This window comes from Staurois parvus, unplaced genomic scaffold (genome assembly GCF_062004578.1).
Source record: "Staurois parvus isolate SC_StPar_1 unplaced genomic scaffold, SC_StPar_1.0 ptg000482l, whole genome shotgun sequence".
NCBI lineage: Eukaryota > Metazoa > Chordata > Amphibia > Anura > Ranidae > Staurois > Staurois parvus.
Window position 1 is genome coordinate 254,516 of NW_028318278.1, and position 22,759 is coordinate 277,274.

Sequence of the window (22,759 nt, forward strand, 5' to 3'; positions counted from 1 at the left end):
GCCTTTATCAACTGCTCTGACAAAGAGCTAAGTGTTCAGTCGGCACGCGGCCATGAAAAGACAGATTGGAGCAGCTGGTTGTAGGAGGCAGACGCAGCATCTTATAGGAATTTCACATTCCAGGAAATGTCCTTCGCCTGGCTACCGTGCGGACCTAAAGACTTGAATGGTTTTTGACCAAGAGTTTGTTATGGCGAGTTTGCATTTCCCAGGGATGCCTTACAGAACAAATAGAAAAAAACTGAAACTGCAACTGTAGGCTGACTTTTAACAGCATTTGCAGAGGGAGGAAAAATGCCTCATCATTGGTGTCAGTGGGAGGAATGGCTCCCCATCATTGGAGTCAGTGAGGGTAATAGTGCCCCATCATTGGTGTCAGTGGGATGAATAGTGCCCCATCATTGGTGTCAGTGGGAGGAATAGTGCCCCACCATTGGTGTCAGTGGGAGGAATGGCTCCCCATCATTGGAGTCAGTGAGGGTAATAGTGCCCCATCATTGGTGTCAGTGGGATGAATAGTGCCCCATCATTGGTGTCAGTGGGAGGAATAGTGCCCCACCATTGGTGTCAGTGGGAGGAATAGTGCCCCATCATTGGTATCAGTGGGAGGAATAGTGCCCCATCATTGGTGTCAGTGGGAGGAATAGTGCCCCATCATTGGTGACAGTGGGAGGAATAGTGCCCCATCATTGGTGTCAGTGGGAGGAATGTTGCCTTATCATTGGTGTCAGTGGGAGGAATAGTGTCCCATCATTGGTGACAGTGGGAGGAATAGTGCCCCATCATTGGTGTCAGTGAGAGGAATAGTGCCCCATCCTTGGTGTCAGTGGGAGGAATAGTCCCCCATCATTGGTGTCAGTGGGAGGAATAGTGCCCCATCATTGGTGTCAGTGGGAGGAATAGTGCCCCATCATTGGTGTCAGTGGGAGGAATAGTCCCCCATCATTGGTGTCAGTGGGAGGAATAGTGCCCCATCATTGGTGTCAGTGGCAGGAATAGTGCCCCATCATTGGTGTCAGTGGGAGGAATAGTGCCCCATCATTGGTGTCAGTGGGAGGAATAGTCCCCCATCATTGGTATCAGTGGGAGGAATGGTGCCTCATCATTGGTGTCAGTGGGAGGAATGGTGCCTCATCATTGGTGTCAGTGGGAGGAATGTTGCCTCATCATTGGTGTCAGTGGGAGGAATAGTGCCCCATCATTGGTGTCAGTGGGAGGAATAGTGTCCCATCATTGGTGACAGTGGGAGGAATAGAGGGAAGTAATGAATGCAGAGACATCCAGGTGAAGGGCTTTAGGAGATGGTCAGCATTGGGTCCAGTGGATCCTTTTTTTGGTCCCCTATCATGCCTTATTCTTTGCAGTAGAGCACATGTGTCAAACACAAGGCCTGTGGGGCGAATCCGGCCCGCCAGACCATTTCATATGGCCCCTGCGCGCCTCTACTGCAGCTGCGGCACCCCACTCATCCCCGCCCCCACCTTGTCTCAGCAATCTGCAGCTGAGAGGACAGAACTCCCCCTCCAGATGCAGCTATTCACTAATATTTAGGCCATGTACAGTTTTTTGCCCCTTTTAGCCATCAGTGCATCCAGAACTGCTGCTGTAGAGCAGATTTATCCACAATTTACAGAGCCAGCATTACCAACTTGCATACAGCGCTTTCGTGCTTCTTAACTCCCATCAGTGCGAGATATAACTTTACTGGCTGTACGGTGTACGGTACAGGTGTCGAACACAAGGCCCACGGGCCAAACGCAGTCCACCAGGCCCTTTCATGTGGCCCTTGCACTTCTACTGCAACTGCAGCACCCCCTCATCTCTGCCCCCATCATGTCTAAGCAGTAGAGAGGAGGGCAGAACTCCTCCTCCAGATCCTGTGCTTCTCTATGCAGCCACACAGAGGCTCATTTTTGCCCGCCCCCCTCCCACTTACCATCTCAGGAGTTGGTAAGAGAGGAGGACAAAATTCCTCCTACAGATCCTGTACCTCTCTGTGCAGCCACAGCACCCCCTCCTCTTAGCCTCCCTCGGTCTCAGCATTCAGAAGACTCTGGCAGCTGACTCCAGCCCTCTTGTAGACTCTGCACTTTCTGCTTCCCAGTTCCGCCACCAGCTTCTTCCCAGCAGCACCACAAGGTAAGGGGTGTGGACTGTGATATAAGGAAGGGTGGGGTGGCTCAACTTCTGATGGTGGGGGGGGGCTCTTGACATCTGATACAAGGAGGGTGGGGTGCTCTGAAGATCTAGTCTTACAGATACAACCATTCCTTTGAGGGCAAAGGAAGTTTGACACCCCTGCAGTAGAGGATCTGGGTGTGGCATTCTGCCAATGGCTGAAGAACTCAATTGGCAGGGGACAGAGGGGCTTCCAGTAGGAGACATTTAGTGGGGATATACAATTTAGGAAATACTTAGGCCTCCCCTCTGCAACACCCAAAACCACAAATGAGCAACACCTTCCAACCCAAGCCCAACCACAAACTGAGCCACAGTTTCAAAACTGCATTTGCAGGGATTACAGCCACTTGCAGACTGCTCAAAATATTAGCAAAGTAAAAGACTCTTCAGGTGAGCCTCCACTTCGAAGTCTAAAGGGGGATTCTGAAGACTTGTGTGAACAGGAAAGTAAGCATTAAAAATAACAGCAGTACTTATAGGAAGGCACCACAAGATGCCAGCAGGTACCCTTCATTATGTTCAGATCTTTTTCTGTGCAGCCTGAGATCTCCCGAAACCTATCTACAACCTGCAAGTACTCTATGTGGCCCAAACATGTGGTCACTTGAGCAGCACACGCTAGCTTGTTGGACATCCATTCTCACTACCCTTACTGTGCAAGCATGGTTTTTCAAGGCATTCAGCAAGGTGGAGGTCAGGGCTCTGTGCAGGACACTCAAGTTCCTCCACAGCAAACTGGTCAAACCATGTCTTTATGGAGCTGGATCCACTTTTCTTCGATGGCTTCCTACAAAATTAAATTAAGCCAAAGGAACATTTATGAGGTCAGGTACTGATGTTGGATGAGAAGACTTGGCTCACCATCAGCATTCCAATGTATCCCAAAGGCATTCATTAGGGTTGAGGTCAGGGCTCTGTGCAGGACACTCGAGTTCCTCCACACCAGACTGGTCAAACCATGTCTTTATGGAGCTGACTTTGAACACAGGGGCACAATCATGCTGGAACAGAAAAGGGTCTTCACCAAACTGTTACCACAAGCTTTGAAGAGCACAATTGTCTGCAATGTCTTTGTATGATAGAGTATTAACAGTACCCTGAACACCTGAACCCAGTCATTTGGTGGAGTGTCCATATCCCTTGGGCCATATAGTACAGTTGTGACCAAAATTATTCAACCCCCAATGCTGTAAAGGGGTTTAGGGACTATAGTGTACATTTGGAATTGTATTCAGAATCAAATCCTACAAGGACGTTGTAACTACCCAAATGCAACTAAAATGACATCAATTGTTTATGTAATACAGTAGTAAATGGTTCTTATGTGGTTTCTTCATTGCCACAATTATTCAACCCCTTAAAGACTACCACTCTGAAGAACAGAGGTTCATACAGGTGCTTTCCATCAGGTATTGAAAACACCTGTGGATGTCACCGAGCAGCAATCAAGCATAATAAGCACCAATTAGGCAGCTTTAAAATGACTGTGATACTCAGCTCCTTCTAGACATTTACTGGTGTGGTTACAAACATGGTGAAGGCAAGAGAATGGTCCAGGAAGACAAGAGAAGAGGTGATTTCTCTTCACAGGAAGGGCAATGGCTATAAGAAGATTGCAAAGATGTTAAACATACCAAGAGACACCTTAGGAAGCATCATTCGCAAATTCAAGGCAAAGGGCACTGTTGAAACGCTACCTGGTCGTGGCAGAAAGAAGATGCTGACTTCGACTGCTGTGCGCTACCTGAAGCGTAGAGTGGAGAGAAGTCCCCGTGTGACTGCTGAGGAACTGAGAAAAGATTTGTCAGATGTGGGTACAGAAGTTTCAGCCCAGACAATAAGACGCACACTGCGTAATGAAGGCCTCCGTGCCAGAACTCCCAGGCGTACCCCCTTGCTGTCTCCAAAGAATAAGAAGAGTCGACTGCAGTATGCCAAAAGCCATGTGGACAAACCACAAAAGTTGTGGGATAGTGTTCTGTGGACTGATGAAACAAAATTAGAACTGTTTGGGCCCATGGATCAACGCTATGTTTGGAGGAGGAAGAACAAGGCCTATGATGAAAAGAACACCTTGCCTACTGTGAAGCATGGTGGAGGGTCAATCATGCTTTGGGGCTGTTTTGCTTCTGCAGGTACAGGGAAGCTTCAGCGTGTGCAAGGTACCATGAATTCTCTTCAGTACCAGGAGATATTGGATGGAAACGTGATGCAGTCCGTCACACACCTGAGGCTTGGGAGACGTTGGACCTTTCAACAGGACAATGATCCCAAGCATACCTCCAAGTCCACTAGAGCATGGTTGCAGAGGAAAGGCTGGAACATTTTGGAGTGGCCATCGCAGTCACCAGACTTAAATCCGATTGAGAACCTCTGGTGGGACTTAAAGAAAGCAGTTGCAGTGCGCAAGCCTAAGAATGTGACTGAACTGGAGGCCTTTGCCCATGAAGAATGGGCGAAGATACCCGTAGATCGCTGCAAGACACTTGTGTCAAGCTATGCTTCACGTTTAAAAGCTGTTATAACTGTAAAAGGATGCTGTACTAAGTACTAAGATTGAATGTCACTTGGGGGTTGAATAAAACTGATAATGCTGTGAGCACAGAAAAGACATTTGTGGTTATTTCATTATAACTGTTATGTTATATTTGTCTGACCTACAAGTGCCTCTTTAATGTAAATGTAAGCAAGATGACTGAATGATCAAAAGCAATGTCAAACTGGCCAAAACACTCAATTTCAGTGGGGGTTGAATAATTTTGGTCACAACTGTATATCCGTTTGGCGTGGGATGATCCTATTACCATTAATGGTGAAGTTATTTAATCACAAACCTCCAAGAACAGGACTTATTTTGGATGAGAAGACCATCAGAATTTCAATTCATATCAAAGGTGTTCAGTAGGGCTGAGGTCAGAGCTCTGTGCGGGACATTCAAGTTCCTCTACACTAAACTGGCCAAACCATGAAGCTGGATTTGTAACAAAGGGGTAAATCAGTGTGGGGATAAGGTTCTTTCACCCCCTTCCATGAGCTGTGAACTACTTCGCCAGGATAGGTTGCAGGTCCTGCTCTTTTTGCGCTTTCCTCATGCCGCCTCCTAAGCCTACCCCTTGGCCTGCCCCAAGGCACAGTCCTGCTGGAACAAAAAAGGGTCTTCCTCAAAACGGTTACCACAAGTTTGGAAGAGCACAATTGTCTAAATTGTCTTTGTAAGATGTAGGACCTTTAACTGGGGCCACCTAAACTCTATTGTCTGGAGGGGTGTCCACATACGTGACATACATAGTAGAGAATATGATGGTCAGGTGTCCACAAAGCGTATGTGCTTCAACATCGGTCATACTTTTGGCGCTCTTCTGACTACCCAATAGCGGCTCTACTGGTTGTTGAGTATCGGGAAAATCTATACATGTTTAAACGAAGTTCTGAAACAAACACCCAACTGTAAATGAGTTATTTCATTAATTGTCACAAACCCTTCTGTGCCCCAACAGGCAGAACTTTCCTAGTGTGATATAAAGCTTTCAGTAACCAGAGGTTTCATATACAGACTCTTTGGTGAACCGTTTCTTCACATAGGTGATGATGATTGCAGATGACCAGACATGACTTCTTACCTGGAATGTTGTGTATGGTGATGGCCAAGATGAGAAGCATGATCCGTCTCCAGCTGCTCCCATCTTTGTTGGTGGATTCTCGAGCACTTAGCAGCGACAGGCCATCTCCCGGCGAAGAATGGGCCCCCCGTTTCCTCTGGTAAACGTCACCATTCTCAATCTTATCTAAAGATGAAAAAACACCATAGCAATGGAGTGAGAACACTGGATTCCAACACTACAGAACTTTGACGTCAGCATGCAGTCATTCAAACCTTCCAGATCTCTATACACATCCAGTGACAGTTACAAAACAGTTACATTTACTAAACAAGGCTCCTCTCCTGGACTGAAATTGCTAATTCTGCTTTCGCCGCACACTGTGAGATTCTTACAATCCGAATTAGAAGCTGCAGCAAGTCAGATAGAGCTCCGCCTCATTTCCTGCCTGGTGGACGTCCAGCATCATCTATCAACAACCAGCACTATTCACTTATATTGCTGGTATTTCTTTCGATGGGTAATGTTCATCATGATTGATGCTGTACCAAATCCAAAGAGCCTGGAGCAGTGTCCAGCCCCCCCCACAAGCATTTTGTTTAAACAATCCCTTGACTATTAGCCTTCAAAATTAGCAAAATTGATTTGGCAAACTTGGTTTGGCTCAGATTTAAATGTTTAATAAAGGACTTGTCCAAAACTTGTGTCTGAATATTTACAACTGATGTTTTTGTGAATGAGTAGGGGTACTATGTGCCCCTTATTCATGTAGGCATGGGGGGAGCAGATATCTATCTTAAAAGGGACTTCCAGATTCCAGTAAGTCCTCCCTTGACCCCCCCCCCCACAACCATTGGACCAGGGTTGTGGGTGGGAGGCCCTTGTCCTCATCATCACAGAGCCCAGGTGGCCTGGTATGACTCAGAAGGCCTGGTATGGTTCAGGAGGTGTCCTCACCCCTCCTTCCAGACCTGCTAGTCTGGTATGGACTTGAGGGGGGACCCACACACCAATTTTAATTTTGTTTTAGGTCCCCCCTAAGATCTGTACCAGATCCAAAGAGCCTGGAGCAGTGCCCAGTCCCCCAAGCATTTTTCCTTTAACAATCCCTTGGCTATTAACCTTAAAAATTGGGAACACCCGGGACAGAGTCAAGCTCTCCAGTTTTGGGCTTGATGCTTTCCCATATATATGTAGGTATATGATGTGTCTCACTCATTAATGACAAGCTCTTCTCTACATATCTGTCTCGCAGAGAACATTCCATTTCAATAATGGACCAATATGCCATTCATTTGTTATTCCAATCTCCTACCTGGTTCCTATGTATGTATTTGTTATCTTGTGAAAAGAAAACTTGAAAATTCGAACAGGGGAGCAGATACCTGGGGGCCCCTTTATCTTAAAGGGGCTTCCAGATTCCAATAAGTCCCTCCTGCACCCCCACAACCACTGGGCCAGGGTTGTGTGGAAGAAGCCCTTGTCCTCATCAACACAGGGGATGGCTATGTTGAGGCCAAGTATGATTCAGAAGGCCTGGTACGGTTCAGGAGATGCCCTCATCCCTCTTTCCTGACCTGCCAGGCTGAGTGTTTGGATTAAGGATCTGGTATGATTCAGAAGATTTGTTATGGTTCAGGAGATGCCCTCCCCCCCCTTTCCTGGCCTGCTAGGCTGAGTGTTTGGACTAAGGATCTGGTATGATTCAGATTTGTTATGGTTCAGGAGATGCCCTCACCCCCTTTCCTGACCTGCCAGGCTGAGTGTTTGGATTAAGGATCTGGTATGATTCAGAAGATTTGTTATGGTTCAGGAGATGCCCTCACCCCTCTTTCCTGACCTGCCAGGCTGAGTGTTTGGATTAAGGATCTGGTATGATTCAGAAGATTTGTTATGGTTCAGGAGATGCCCTCCCCCCCCTTTCCTGGCCTGCTAGGCTGAGTGTTTGGACTAAGGATCTGGTATGATTCAGATTTGTTATGGTTCAGGAGATGCCCTCACCCCCTTTCCTGACCTGCCAGGCTGAGTGTTTGGATTAAGGATCTGGTATGATTCAGAAGATTTGTTATGGTTCAGGAGATGCCCTCACCCCCTTTCCTGACCTGCCAGGCTGAGTGTTTGGATTAAGGATCTGGTATGATTCAGAAGATTTGTTATGGTTCAGGAGATGCCCTCACCCCTCTTTCCTGACCTGCCAGGCTGAGTGTTTGGACTAAGGATCTGGTATGATTCAGAAGATTTGTTATGGTTCAGGAGATGCCCTCACCCCTCTTTCTTGACCTGCCAGGCTGAGTGTTTGGATTAAGGATCTGGTATGATTCAGAAGATTTGTTATGGTTCAGGAGATGCCCTCACCCCTCTTTCTTGACCTGCCAGGCTGAGTGTTTGGATTAAGGATCTGGTATGATTCAGAAGATTTGTTATGGTTCAGAAGATGCCCTCACCCCCCTTTCCTGGCCTGCCAGGCTGAGTGTTTGGATTAAAGATCTGGTATGATTCAGAAGATTTGTTATGGTTCAGGAGATGCCCTCACACCCCTTTCCTGACCTGCCAGGCTGAGTGTTTGGATTAAGGATCTGGTATGATTCAGAAGATTTGTTATGGTTCAGGAGATGCCCTCACCCCTCTTTCCTGACCTGCCAAGCTGAGTGTTTGGATTAAGGATCTGGTATGATTCAGAAGATTTGTTATGGTTCAGGAGATGCCCTCACCCCTCTTTCCTGACCTGCCAGGCTGAGTGTTAGGATTAAGGGTCTGGTATGGATTTAAGGGGTTACCCCACACCATCATATTTTTTTTGTGGTACCCCTTAAAATCTGTACCAGATCCAAACAGCATAGAGCAGTGCCCAGACCCTCTTTACACCAATCCCTATTAACCCTACAAACTGTGAAAACGGAGAAATTCAGCTTCCGCTGACTACCAGGGGGCTTGGATTTGGCATCCAAACTTTTGATATGTTTAGCCGAACCCCCACAAGCCAAACTCAGGTGTGTTCAGCTCATCCCTATTAAAGTTGTCTGATGTAAGCTGTAGAGCGCTAAATATATTACCGTTTGTATAATTTTGTATTGAGGTTTACTCAAACAATTAATAGCGTCAACTTCGGGAGATGAGAAGTAACATTTCAGGAGATATTTAAATCAGATTTCTTGCGTATCATTTTTTTTTCATGTGATAATAAAGCAAGGTCCTCTGTAATTAGCAATTCTCACACTGCCAGGCAAGCCTCAGCTGTGTAGTCAGCTATCCAAATTAGTGAGGCATGAGAAGCATTGCTGCGCTCTCCAGATATTCCCCCTTCCCGCAGAAATCGCTCATTGGAGACTTATTCTTGCTACAAATGGAACCTCTAAAGATCTGTGTGGGTTACATTTTAGTCTTCAAATGTTACTTAAAATATGCAGAATAGTCAACATCTGCAAACCATCGGTGATCAGAGGGCCAAGCAGGCCTACATAAGTCTCAGGAGCCAAGAGGCTCAATTCACAAAGCTTTAACACATGAGGAAAAATCATATATAAACCCAAGAACACCAATCGAATATATTATGACTTAGTTGTATGAACATAAATCACCAGCGCCAAAATTAAAACAAAAATAAAAATAAATTAAATGCTGCTGTACATCAGTGTAAACCTACACCAAAAAAATCTGAACAACACAAACAGCGCAAAATAATTGGTTATAGTGCTAAATCACAACGTATATTAAAAAAAAAATGATAAATATTAACAAAATAAATATTAATAAAAATTAACAAAAACAAATATATATATATACAATCCCATTCCAAAATACGTGAAAAAAATGGTAAGTGAAAAATTTGAAAAAAAATCCTTAGATACTCAGAAAGTCCTTTTTCCAAAGAAGTGTGCTTCCGCCAAAAATTAGTGCTCAAACATTATATACCGCACTCACCAGATTTTGGTGACAAAAACGCCTTTTAGGTATTTATGGGACCCTCATAATGTGCCTCCAGATCTCCATTCCACCAAAGGAAAGCTTTCCTCCAATCTCCAAGACCACCAGATTCCACTTTCCAGAAATACGGAAGTGACGTAGTACGTAGGATGGTGGAACCGGAAGTGCGTCAACGCGTTTCGCCCCTCCCACAGGTCCGTGAAAACGCCCTGTGGGAGGGGCAAAACGCGTCGACGCACTTCCAGTTCATTTACACACGTGGCGCACATTCCGAATGTTCTTCAGAGGGTAATTGCCTGGCAGTGAGGAGGCATTATATCGCCTTCTCACCGCTTGTTTTAACTCCTTAAACCCCATTGCAACACGGTTCAGGGTACCCCCCCCCGATAAGCTCAAAAGGTCACATTCAGTGGGATGTACTACTCTCCGGACGTGCCAGCAGGGAAAGTCTTTGCTGTACCTTGATGCAAAACATTTTGGCCAAGGCATATGTATACCCCCTTCACTGCCCCTGCAGCTTAAGTGGGAGTGGTTAGGGAGGGGGGGTTACATAGTTAGTCTGGCTGAAAAAAGACACAAGTCCATCCAGGTCAACCATAGAAAAAAAAAAAGTTATAATCCTCCACCCACAGTTGATCCAGAGGAAGGCAAAAAAAAAACAGCAAAGCACGATCCAATCTGCTCCTGCAGGAGAAAAAAATCCTTCCTGATCCCCCGAGAGGCAATCAGATATTCCCTGGATCAACTTGCCCTATAAATGTTATATCCAGTTATATTCTGTGTATCCAAGAAAGAATCCAGGACTTTCCTACAGCAATCCACTGAGCTGGTCAGAACTAAGTCTTGAGAGAGTCTATTCCACATTCTCACCGCTCTTACTGTGAAGAAACCTTTCCGTGTTTGGAGATTACATTTCTTTTCCTCCAGACGTAAAGAGCGCCCCCTTGTCCTCTGTGATGGCCTCAGGGGGAATAACTACACCGAGTTCACTATATGAACCATTGATGTATATGAGGGGGGGTGATATCTCTCTCTCTGGAGTCTATACCTCTCCTAATACAAGAGAGGATTTTGCTCACATTAGAACCCGCAGCTTGGCATTGCTGCCATTATTAAGCTTGTGATCTACCAGAACTCCCAGATCCTTCTCTACCATTGACCCCTCCAGATCCTTCTCCACCACTGACCCCCCCAGATCCTTCTCCACCATTGACCCCCCAGATCCTTCTCCACCATTTACCCCCTCAGATCCTTCTCCACCATTTACCCCCCCAGATCCTTCTCCACCATTGATTCCCCCAGTTGGGTTGGAAAAGTACAGATTAGCCATACATTTTTACAAAACTTTACCATTCTATGCATGAAGGTAAAAAAACCTCCTGTGTGCAGATCCCCCCCCCCCCTACTAATACCTGAGCCCCATCCGGATCCAGCGATGTGCAAAAGAGCCTCTGCACTCCGAGGACTCTAATCTAGGGATTGTAGTACAGACTGACTGTGGGGGCCATTTTCATCTTCATCGATTCCCCACTTTAGTGCGGCATTCTGCCCACTGACCACCAATGAACTGGTTTTAGCAAGAGTTCCCCAAAAATGTAATTTCAAGGGTTCCTCTGGGTTAAAATGGTTGAAAATGGTAATACAAAGGAATCAGGACCTTTTTCTGTTGGTGACCCATCTAGTGATGTAAAGATCTATATAGAGGAATTGGGACCTCCTTCCTCCTGCCGATGACCCCTCTAGTGATATAAAGATCTATAGAGAGGAATCAGGACCTCCTTCCTCCTGCCGGTGACCCCTCTAGTGATATAAAGATCTATATAGAGGAATCAGGACCTCCTTCCTCCTGTGGTGACCCCTCTAGTGATATATAGATCTACATAGAGGAATCAGGACCTCCTTCCTCCTGCCGGTGACCCCTCTAGTGATATAAAGATCTATATAGGGAAACAGGACCTTCTTCCAGGGACCCCTCTTGTGATACAGAAATCGAAATAGAGGAATCAGGACCTCCTTCCTCCTGTGGTGACCCCAATAGTGATATAAAGATCTATATAGAGGAATCAGGACCTCCTTCCTCCTGCTGGTGACCCCAATAGTGATATAAAGATCTATATAAAGGAATCAGGACCTCCTTCCAGTGACCCCTCTAGTGATATAAAAATCTAACTAGTGGAATCAGGACCTCCTGCCGGTGACCCCTCTAGTGATATAAAGATCTATATAGAGGAATCAGGACCTCCTTCCTCCTGCCAGTGACCCCTCTAGTGATATGAAGATCTATATAGAGGAATCAGGACCTCCTCCTCCTGCCGGTGACCCCTCTAGTGATATAAAGATCTATATAGAGGAATCAGGACCTCCTTCCTCCTGCCGGTGACCCCTCTAGTGATATAAAGATCTATATAGAGGAATCAGGACCTCCTTCCTCCTGCCGGTGACCCCTCTAGTGATATAAAGATCTATATAGAGGAATCGGAACCTTCTTCCTCCTGGTGGCCCCTCTAGTGATATGAAGATCTCTATAGAGGAATCAGGACCACCATCTTCTGCCGGTGACCCTTTCAGTGATGCCCCCCAGAGTTCTATTCACATTCCCCACTGGCAGGACACAATATTTGCTCCTTTTGTAACCCCAAGAAATACTGTACCATCAAATCTATTTTCTTCGTAGTTTTGGCCAACACTTGTACCACCAATATTGAACTCTATCAGAGGGTTCTATTTTGCTGAGTGAATTGTTTGGGATTCATGCACATTGAACAGTAGTTTCCATTGCTAGGAGAGGAGGAGTCGGAGACACCATGAGTAGCATGATAATACAAGCGCTGACACCTTGCTGATGGCTGTGCGAGGCGTCAGACAGATGTTCCTCCCCAGATCTGCCAGAGTTTGAGGCCTTGTGAAGTCTAAGCAGACGGTATTTTGATCCGAAGCCAATTAGCTTCCCATCCAGGTGACTTGCAGTAGGAAAAAAAAAAACACTTCAATTTGCAGCTTCGAAAAAAAGACGTTAACAATGAACAGCAACCTGCAGCCGTGAGCCCGGAGGAGGCTTTGCAAGCAGAACGGCTTTTATTTCCCTGTTATTTTCCTGTACTCTGATCAGTCGGCTCGCGGCGGCTTGGAGGCGACAACGCTTTCCAAGGAGTGAAGAGTCACAGAAGGGAAAGGAGTTCATACTTCCTGACAGTACAAAAGGAGGCTAACATCCAAATAATGATGATATATCTACAGCAATCAAAAAAAAGACATTCTACTCCAACGACATACTCCCCCTAGTAAAACCATCTACTAGAGGTATACTACTGGGAGAGAACTCTGCCTACTGGGCTGCTGTTCTCAGATCCACCTCTTTATGTATAGAATGGGATCTCACGTCAAGCCCCTATAGGCAGCCACAACTGATTATTTTATGGGAGGGTTAGAACCTGTCAACTCTGGACAGAGACTGCAGACATCGTACAGGAGACGGTCAGAGACTGCAGACATCGTACTCTCAGAGACTGCAGACATAGTACAGGAGATGGTCAGAGACTGCAGACATAGTACAGGAGACGGTCAGAGACTGCAGACATAGTACAGGAGATGGTCAGAGACTGCAGACATAGTACAGGAGATGGTCAGAGACTGCAGACATAGTACAGGAGATGGTCAGAGACTGCAGAAGTAGTACAGGAGATGGTCAGAGACTGCAGACACAGTACAGGAGATGACCCAGAGACTGCAGACACAGTACAGGAGATGACCAGAGACTGCAGACATGATACAGGAGATGACCAGAGACTGCAGACATGATACAGGAGACGGTTAGAGACTGCAGACATAGTACAGGAGATGACCAGAGACTGCAGACATGATACAGGAGATGACCAGAGACTGCAGACATGATACAGGAGACGGTTAGAGACTGCAGACATAGTACAGGAGATGACCAGAGACTGCGGACATACAGTCAGCTCCATAAATATTGGGACATGGACACAATTCTAACATTTTTGGCTCTATACACCACAATGGATTTGAAATGAAATGAACAAGATGTGCTTTAACTGCAGACTGTCAGATTTAATTTGAGGGTATTTACATCCAAATCAGGTGAACGGTGTAGGAATTACAACAGTTTGCATATGTGCCTCCCACTTGTTAAGGGACCAAAAGTAATGGGACAATTGGCTTCTCAGCTGTTCCATGGCCAGGTGTGTGTTATTCCCTCATTATCCCAATTACAATGAGCAGATAAAAGGTCCAGAGTTCATTTCAAGTGTGCTATTTGCATTTGGAATCTGTTGCTGTCAACTCTCAAGATGAGATCCAAAGAGCCGTCACTATCAGCGAAGCCATCATTAGGCTGAAAAAACAAAACAAACCCATCAGAGAGATAGCAAAAACATTAGGCGTGGCCAAAACAACTGTTTGGAACATTCTTAAAAAGAAGGAACGCACCGGTGAGCTCAGCAACACCAAAAGACCCGGAAGACCACGGAAAACAACTGTGGTGGATGACCGAAGAATTCTTTCCCTGGTGAAGAAAACACCCTTCACAACAGTTGGCCAGATCAAGAACACCCTCCAGGAGGTAGGTGTATGTGTGTCAAAGTCACCAATCAAGAGAAGACTTCACCAGAGTGAATACAGAGGGTTCACCACAAGATGGAAACCATTGGTGAGCCTCAAAAACAGGAAGGCCAGATTAGAGTTTGCCAAACGACATGTAAAAAAGCCTTCACAGTTCTGGAACAACATCCTATGGACAGATGAGACCGACATCAACTTGTACCAGAGTGATGGGAAGAGAAGAGTATGGAGAAGGAACTGCTCATGGTCCTCAGCATACCACCTCATCAGTGATCATGGTGGTGGTAGTGTCATGGCGTGGGCATGTATGGCTGCCAATGGAACTGCTTCTCTTGTATTTATTGATGATGTGACTGCTGACAGAAGCAGCCGGATGAATTGTGAAGTGTTTCGGGAATATTACACTGTTCAACAAATTTTTATTTTTCGCCAGTTTTGGAAACAAAAGGATCCATTTCTTAATGAATTTCACATTCTGAGTTCAAATATAACAATGAAATTTGTCAATTGGCTCTAGTTTTTCTGTAAACGGAAAGTTTTCTACTATAGGCGTAATGACTACATAATGCACAATAATTATATAGATAGATGTCTTTCCACAAATATAAAGCAAGTGATATGACTACATAACAAAGCCTAAATGGCATAATATATTGCATAGGATTACCAAGAAAAATTATAGCCATAAGTTAAGTTGAATCATTTTAATACTTAGGATTCTCACTAGTTTTGTCTTCAGTTTGTGTCGGTTTTGCTTCTCTTGGCTTTTCTCTTGTATTCGAGGAAAGGGCTATCTCTTACAACTGCACGTGACTACACGCTTCAGGTTCTTCCTCACTTGACTCAACCACGAAGGATTCTGGGGCTTTAGGAATTGGTAGCCCCTCTCCATGAGGAACTGGACGTATTGCCGATGGAATATTTGGATAGTGCACAGATAACTTTTTCTTCTTATTTAGCCCTTTTACAATTGGAGGCACCATACAAAAGTAACAATTACTAACATGATCTGTTGGCTCTCTCCAAATCATTGGCACAGCGAAAGGCATAGATGCCTTTTTTCCATTCAACCATTGCTCCAGTGCCGTCCCACAAGAATTGCAGCATATATGTGGTGCCCAGCTCTTGTCCTGGTCTCCTATCTTGCAGCCAAAATACAAGTTGTAGGCTTTCTTAATCATTCCTGTTATCCTCCTTTTTTGTGAGATAAAAGTTATTTCACCGCAGATATAGCAGAAATTATCTGCTTTATTCACACAAGTTCGAGGCATTACTGAGTAGCCTATATAAGCAGAAAACGAAATGTAAAGACGAACTCCAATCAGCTACAGATACTGCAGCTTTTATGCAGTGAAGTGATGCAATTAAAGGCTAATATTGCATCATCTCAGTATACATGACATTTTCTATTGGTCACCAGTATCAATTGCGCAATATGCAGCTGAAGTTGCATCATAATTTTGAATGGCTTACGTCATTAGATGGGTGAATATATCATGGAAACTAGAGCCAATCAACATTTTTTAGGGTCATTTTCGTTTTCAGCACCCCAAAATTATGTAAGATTAGCTAATTTTATGCCCAAAACTTTTTACCTGTTGAACAGTGTTATCGGCTCATATTCAGCCAAATGCTTCACAACTCATTGGACGCTTCACAGTGCAGATGGACAATGACCCAAAGCAGACTGCAAAAGCAACCAAAGAAGTGGAATGTTCTGCAATGGCCAAGTCCATCACCTGACCTGAATCCGATGGAGCATTTCACTTGCTGAAGACAAAACTGAAGAGAAAATGCCCCAAGAACAAGCAGGAACTGAAGACAGTTGCAGTAAAGGCCTGGCAGAGCATCACCAGGGATGACACCCAGCGTCTGCTGATGTCTATGCGTTCCACACTTCAGGCTGTAATTGACTGCAAAGGATTTGCAACCAAGTATTAAAAAGTGAAAGTTTGATTTATGATTATTATTCTGTCCCATTACTTTCAGTCCCTTAACAAGTGGGAGGCACATAGGCAAACTGTTGTCATTCCTACACCGTTCACCTGATTTGAATGTAAATACCCTCAAATTAAAGCTGACAGTCTGCAGTTACAGCACATCTTGTTTGTTTCATTTCAAATCCATTGTGGTGGAGTATAGAGCCAAAAATGTTAGAATTGTGTCCATGTCCCAATATTTATGGACCTGACTGTACATTTCATTATACATTGTATCATTATATACAGTCATGGCCGAAATTGTTGGCACCCTTGATATTTTTCCTGAAAATCAAGTATTTCACACAAAAAAGGTATTGCATTAACACATGTTTTGCTATACACATGTTTATTCCCTTTGTATGTATTGGAACAAATATAAAACAGAGGCAGAAAAGCAAATATGACATAATGTCACACAAAACCCCAAAAATGGGCTGGACAAAAGTATTGGCACCCTTAACTTAATATTTGGTTGCACACCCTTTGGAAAACATAACTGAAATCAGTCGCTTCCTATAACCATCAATAAGCTTCTGACACCTCTCACCCGGAATTTTGGACCACTCTTCCTTTGCAAACAGCTCCAGGTCTCTCTTATTGGAAGGACACCTTTTCCCAACAGCAATTTTAAGATCTCTCCACAGGTGTTCAATGGGATTTAGATCTGGGCTCATTGCTGGCCACTTCAGAACTCTCCAGCGCTTCTTTGCCATCCATTTCTGAGTGCTTTTTGACGTATGTTTGGGGTCATTGTCCTGCTGGAAGACCCAGGATCTTGGACGCAAACCCAGCTTTCTGACACTGGGCCCTACAGTGCGACCCAAAATCCTTTGGTAATCCTCAGATTTCATGATGCCTTGCACACAGTCAAGGCACCCAGTGCCAGAGGCAGCAAAACAACCCCAAAACATCATTGAACCTCCACCATATTTTACCGTAGGTACTGTGTTTTGTTCTTTGTAGGCCTCATTCCGTTTTCGGTAAACAGTAGAATGATGTGCTTTACCGAAAAGCTCTATCTTGGTCTCATCTGTCCACAAGACGTTTTCCCAGAAGGCTTTTGGCTTACTCAAGTACATTTTGGCAAACTGTAGTCTTGCTTTTTTATGTCTCTGTGTCAGCAGTGGGGTCCTCCTGGGTCTCCTGCCATAGCGTTTCATTTCATTTAAATGTCGACGGATAGTTCGCGCTGACACTGATGCTCCCTGAGCCTGCAGGACAGCTTGAATGTCTTTGGAACATGTTTGGGGCTGCTTATCCACCATCCGGACTATTCTGCGTTGCAATCTTTCATCAATTTTCCTCATCCGTCCACGACCAGGGAGATTAGCTACAGTGCCATGGGTTGCAAACTTCTTGATAATGTTGCGCACTGTGGACAAAGGCAAATCTAGTTCTCTGGAGATGGACTTGTAACCTTGAGATTGTTGATATTTTGCCACAATTTTGGTTCTCAGGTCCTCAGACAGTTCTCGTCTCCTCTTTCTGTTGTCCATGCTTAGTGTGGCACAGACAGACACACAATGCAAAGGTTAAGTGAACGTCTCTCCTTTTTATCTGCTTTCAGGTGTGATTTCTATATTGCCCACACCTGTTACTTGCCCCAGGTGAGTTTACAGGAGCATCACATGCTTGTAACATTCTTATTTATCCGCAGTTGTGAAAGGGTGCCAATACTTTTGTCCAGCCCATTTTTGGAGGTTTGTGTGACATTATGTCGAATTTGCTTTCTTTCCTCCCTTTTTTTGTTTTGTCCCAATACACACAAAGGGAATAAACATGTGTATAGCAAAACATGTGTTAATGCAATACGTTTCGTGAGAAATACATGATTTCCTGGAGAAATATCAAGGGTGCCAACAATTTCGGCCATGACTGTACATCCTATTATACATTGTATTATTATATACATTCCATTATACATTGTATGTCTCTAACTCCTGGCATAGAGGGGAAAAAAAGAGAAATAAATATTAAAAAGAAAAGAAAAATAGGCATAGAGAGAAAAAAAAACGTTTGTGTAAAAAAAAAAAAAAAAAATTAATATTATATATATTAGAAAATAAAATAAAAAATAAAGAAAAAAGACCTAGATCAAGGTTTGATCTAGTTCAGTGCCAGGGTTAGTGTTTTAGTGTTTGGGTCAAGGTCAGGGTCAAAGGTCAGGATTTAAAAAAAAAAAAAAATTGGTGTGTTTTAGGTAAAAAAAAAAAAAGACAAAAACAAAATGCGCACTATTGTCTCTGGGCTGTACGACGGGTACAAACAACAACTAACATCCACATATATGGTATCGCTGCAATCGTCAAGAGCTGGAGAATTTATTTTGGGTTGTTCTTTGGTAGTAACAAGAAACACACAGCTAAATTAAAAAAAAATGATTTTTTTTTACTATTTTGGCCAGTTTTCCTTTGATACAAAAAAAAAATCAGGAGATATCCATTACTATTTACCACCAAATGAAGCCCAATTTGTCCTGAAAAAAAAGGCAGTATAATCCACCTGGATGTACGAAGTAGTTGTGATGATACGGACGGTTTTACTAACACGGGTCAACATTGCAAAACTGTACTTAGGCATTAAGATTTGTTTTACCGTCAGGCGTGAAGGGGTTCCACGAGGTTACAGATTGTGTTTGGCTCCTACAATACAGAAGGTAACATGACGCAAGGCAATAAACACTTGAATGTGCGTCGGGTGACAACCGACAAAAAGGGAACACGGACCACTCCAACCTCACGGCTTTTAATTGGCAATAAGGTGTATAATCCTGAGAATACCTGCAGTGATTAGTGGTGGGATGGGGGTGCGGGGAGGGGAGCCCCCGGCTCAGCAGACAGAAGCCGATCGGGAGGGAATGACCATTCTATAATGACGAAAGTACAAACCAAGAAAAAGATCAATCAACAGATTGTCATCAAGACTGATAATGAGCCCAACAAGGCAGGAGGTATCGAACGCTGATGATGATCGATCGCAGCTGATCCCCAGGAATATGGAAGAAAGCAAGTAACAAATCACTGAGCGCCTCAATGATAATAGAGCACAATGTGACAATGAAGAATGGACACAGAATGAAAAGAAGTCTATACTAAGTGGTTGGGGGGGTGGTAAAATACACAGTTGAGCTCCCTCTCCCTCCCTTTCTCCTGCAGTGAGTGTTGTCACCCTATGACATGATGTGTTACTGGCAGGATTCACCAGGAATAAAAGGAGAGGAAGGTGGATTAATTAAAGGAAAGTACTGTAGCCGTATTCAGAAAAAAAGGAAATAGTGCTGCGCTAAAAAAAAGGCTACTAACCCCTACATAAAAAACACGAATGAATAATAATTATATATATCCAACCCAAACCGTGAAAGTGGTAACCATAGAGAAAGAACAAAAACATGTTGTTTATTATAATTATTTATTTCAGGTACTTATATAGCACCGTCAATTTACGCAGCACTTTACATATATATTGTACATTCATATCAGTCCCCGCCCCCGAGGAACGTACAATCTAAGGTCCCTAACTCACATTCATACCTACACATACTAGGGCCAATTTAGACAGGAGACAATTCACCTGCCAGCATTTCTTTGGAGGGTGGGAGGAAACCGGAGTACCCAGAGGAAACCCACGCAGGCACAGGGAGAACATGCAAACTCCAGACAGGTGGTGCTGTGGCTGGGATTGGAACCAACGACCGCTAGTACTGCCAGGGAGAAGTGCTAAACATTTAGCCACTGTGCTACCCACTGTGTTGTTTAGTGTATTGCCACCTGAAAATAAAAAACGTGGTACAACCCAAATAATGTGACTTGGGATCCAAATAGCCCCCTACCATGGGAGTGTGAACCACTAAAACGTGATAAATAATAAATACATAAAATAGTAATGACAAATATCCCACACGGAAGAAAAATATATTTTAAAATTACTTTTCACAATTATATTGACATATATTTGAAACACTACAATTTTGGCCGTATTCAATATATTTCAAAATATATATATATATATATATATATATATATATATATATATATATATATATATATATACATACACACACACACACTGCATGTTGAAATGCGTTTTTATTACCAGATATATGAAAAATATTTTTTAACCATTAGCCGCCCGACCAATGGCCGTTTGGCGGCTTCAGATGTGCCTCTTCATTCCGGGTGCACGCCATTTGGCGTGCTCCCGCACATGCGCCGTTTGCGGTAATGCAGAGCGGCGCAGCAGCGGGATCTGTCACGGGCCGTGCACCTCGGACACGGCCGATGACAGATCCGAGTACCGGCTCCCGTTGCTGGTACCATGTGACCTGCTGTGACCAATCACAGCAGGTCACATGAGAGTTGTATACAATGGATGGCTTCATTCATGATGCCATCCATTGTATACTAGTGCCTAGCTGTGAATGGTCACAGCTAATCACATGCACATGTCATGTGATTAGCTGTGACCAAATCACAGCTAAGCACAAAGAAAAAAAAAAATGCTGAATGAATCGATTTCATTCAGGTAAATGCTTGCTTATAGCAAAGCAATTCTTTGCTATAAGCAAATTGTGTAAAAAAAAAAAATACTGATCACTTCCCCAAAGTAGTACAGTTTTACTATGGTAACATTGTACTATTTTGGTCATAGTAAAATATGAAAAAAAAAATTAAAAAAAAGTAATAAAAAATTAAATATAATAAAAAAAATTAAAAAAATATATATATATTTTTTTTCATACTGTCACCAGTCAGTGTCCCTGTTCACCGCCATGCCAGTTATATGATGACGCTGTACTGCACTGGTGACAGTATGTAAAAAAAAAAATAGTGAAAATAATTTTTTTAATTTTTTCATTTTCCAAAAAATTATGACATAAAAATACAACTTCAAAAAACTCGCCATGCCTCTTATGAAGTACGTCGGACTGTCTACTCTGCAAAAAGGGGTCATTTGTGGGATATCTGTACCGTCCTGACATTTGGGGGATATCTGTACTGTCCTGACAATTGGGGGATATCTGTACCGTCCTGACATTTGGGGGATATCTGTACTGTCCTGACATTTGGGGGATATCTGTACTGTCCTGACATTTGGGGGATATCTGTACTGTCCTGACATTTGGGGGATATCTGTCCTGTCCTGACATTTGGGGGATATCTGTACTGTCCTGACATTTGGGGGATATCTGTACCGTCCTGACATTTGGGGGATATCTGTCCTGTCCTGACATTTGGGGGATATCTGTACCGTCCTGACATTTGGGGGATATCTGTACTGTCCTGACATTTGGGGGATATCTGTACCGTCCTGACATTTGGGGGATATCTGTACCGTCCTGACATTTGGGGGATATCTGTACCGTCCTGACATTTGGGGGATATCTGTACTGTTCTGACATTTGGGGGATATCTGTACTATTCTGACATTCTTGGACCTCAAGAAATTAGATTGGCTGTCAGTACTTCAGGATTGATCAATATTCAGATCTATACCATAGTTTGTGAACTCTATAACTTTCCTACAAACTAAATAATACATCCTAATTTGGGTTATTTTCACCAAAGACATGGAGCAGAATACATCTCGGTCTAAATTTATGAAGAACAATTATTTATTTGTAAACTTTTATAACAGAAACAAAGAAAAATGTGTTTTTTTTTCAAAATTTTTGGTCTTTTTTTTGTTAATTTAGCAAAAAATAAAAACCCCAGCGGTGATTAAATAACACCAAAAGAAAGCTCTAGTTGTGTGAAGAAAATTATAAAATTTTAGTTTGGGTACAGTGTTGTATGACCGCGCAATTGTCATTCAAAGTGTGAGAGCGCTGAAACCTGAAAAATGGCCTGGACAGGAACGGGGAAAATTGCCCGGTATTGAAATGGTTAAAATACATTTTCAAATATCCTGTATGTCTTTAAAAATACATTCAATCTACATTTTTGGAATGCATTTACCAATATATGTAGAAATATATGTTAAAATGACTTTTTTACATGTTGAAAAAAAAATCTGAGAAGTATATTTTAAAAAGCTCAAAAAAGCCTATGAAAAAGGTACCAGGGGCATCTCATAGGGCACCCTACTGACCCCGGGCCCTTAGGCAGTGCCCTAGTTTCCAAATAGTCAGTCCGCCCCTGATTGGAACGCTGATGGCGAGCCAGGTCTTTTCCACCAAGAGTTTGTGATCTCAACACTACTGAAAACTTTTGGGATGAATTGGAAAGCCGATGGAGAGCCAGGTCTTCTCGTCCACCATCAGTACACGGTCTTGACCCTATTGAACACATTTGGGTTGAATTAAAACACTGAGGGTGAGCCAGGTCATCTCATCCACCATCTATTCTGCCCTTGGAGGTTCACGATGAAAAAAGTCTGCCATAATGGCAATAGGATTATCCCACTGCAAACTGATACACTATATGGCCCAAAGGATGTGGACCCCCCCTATAAATGATGGCGTTCAGATGTTTCCAGTGAAGGGTACTGTTAATATTA

The 22,759-nt window shown here is 43.7% G+C and overlaps 1 protein-coding gene across 2 annotated transcripts in view; it reads right to left on the reverse strand.

Annotated features, from left to right (window-relative positions):
* The window catches only part of SLC39A11 (solute carrier family 39 member 11), a 306,777-nt gene that overhangs the window by 136,007 nt on the left and 148,011 nt on the right, over window positions 1-22,759 (reverse strand). For both annotated transcript variants that reach the window (XM_089689524.1, XM_089689525.1), the window contains one exon: window positions 5,802-5,966. In XM_089689524.1, coding sequence (XP_089545650.1) covers window positions 5,802-5,966 — 165 coding nt within the window. The remainder of the gene's footprint in view (window positions 1-5,801; window positions 5,967-22,759) is intronic.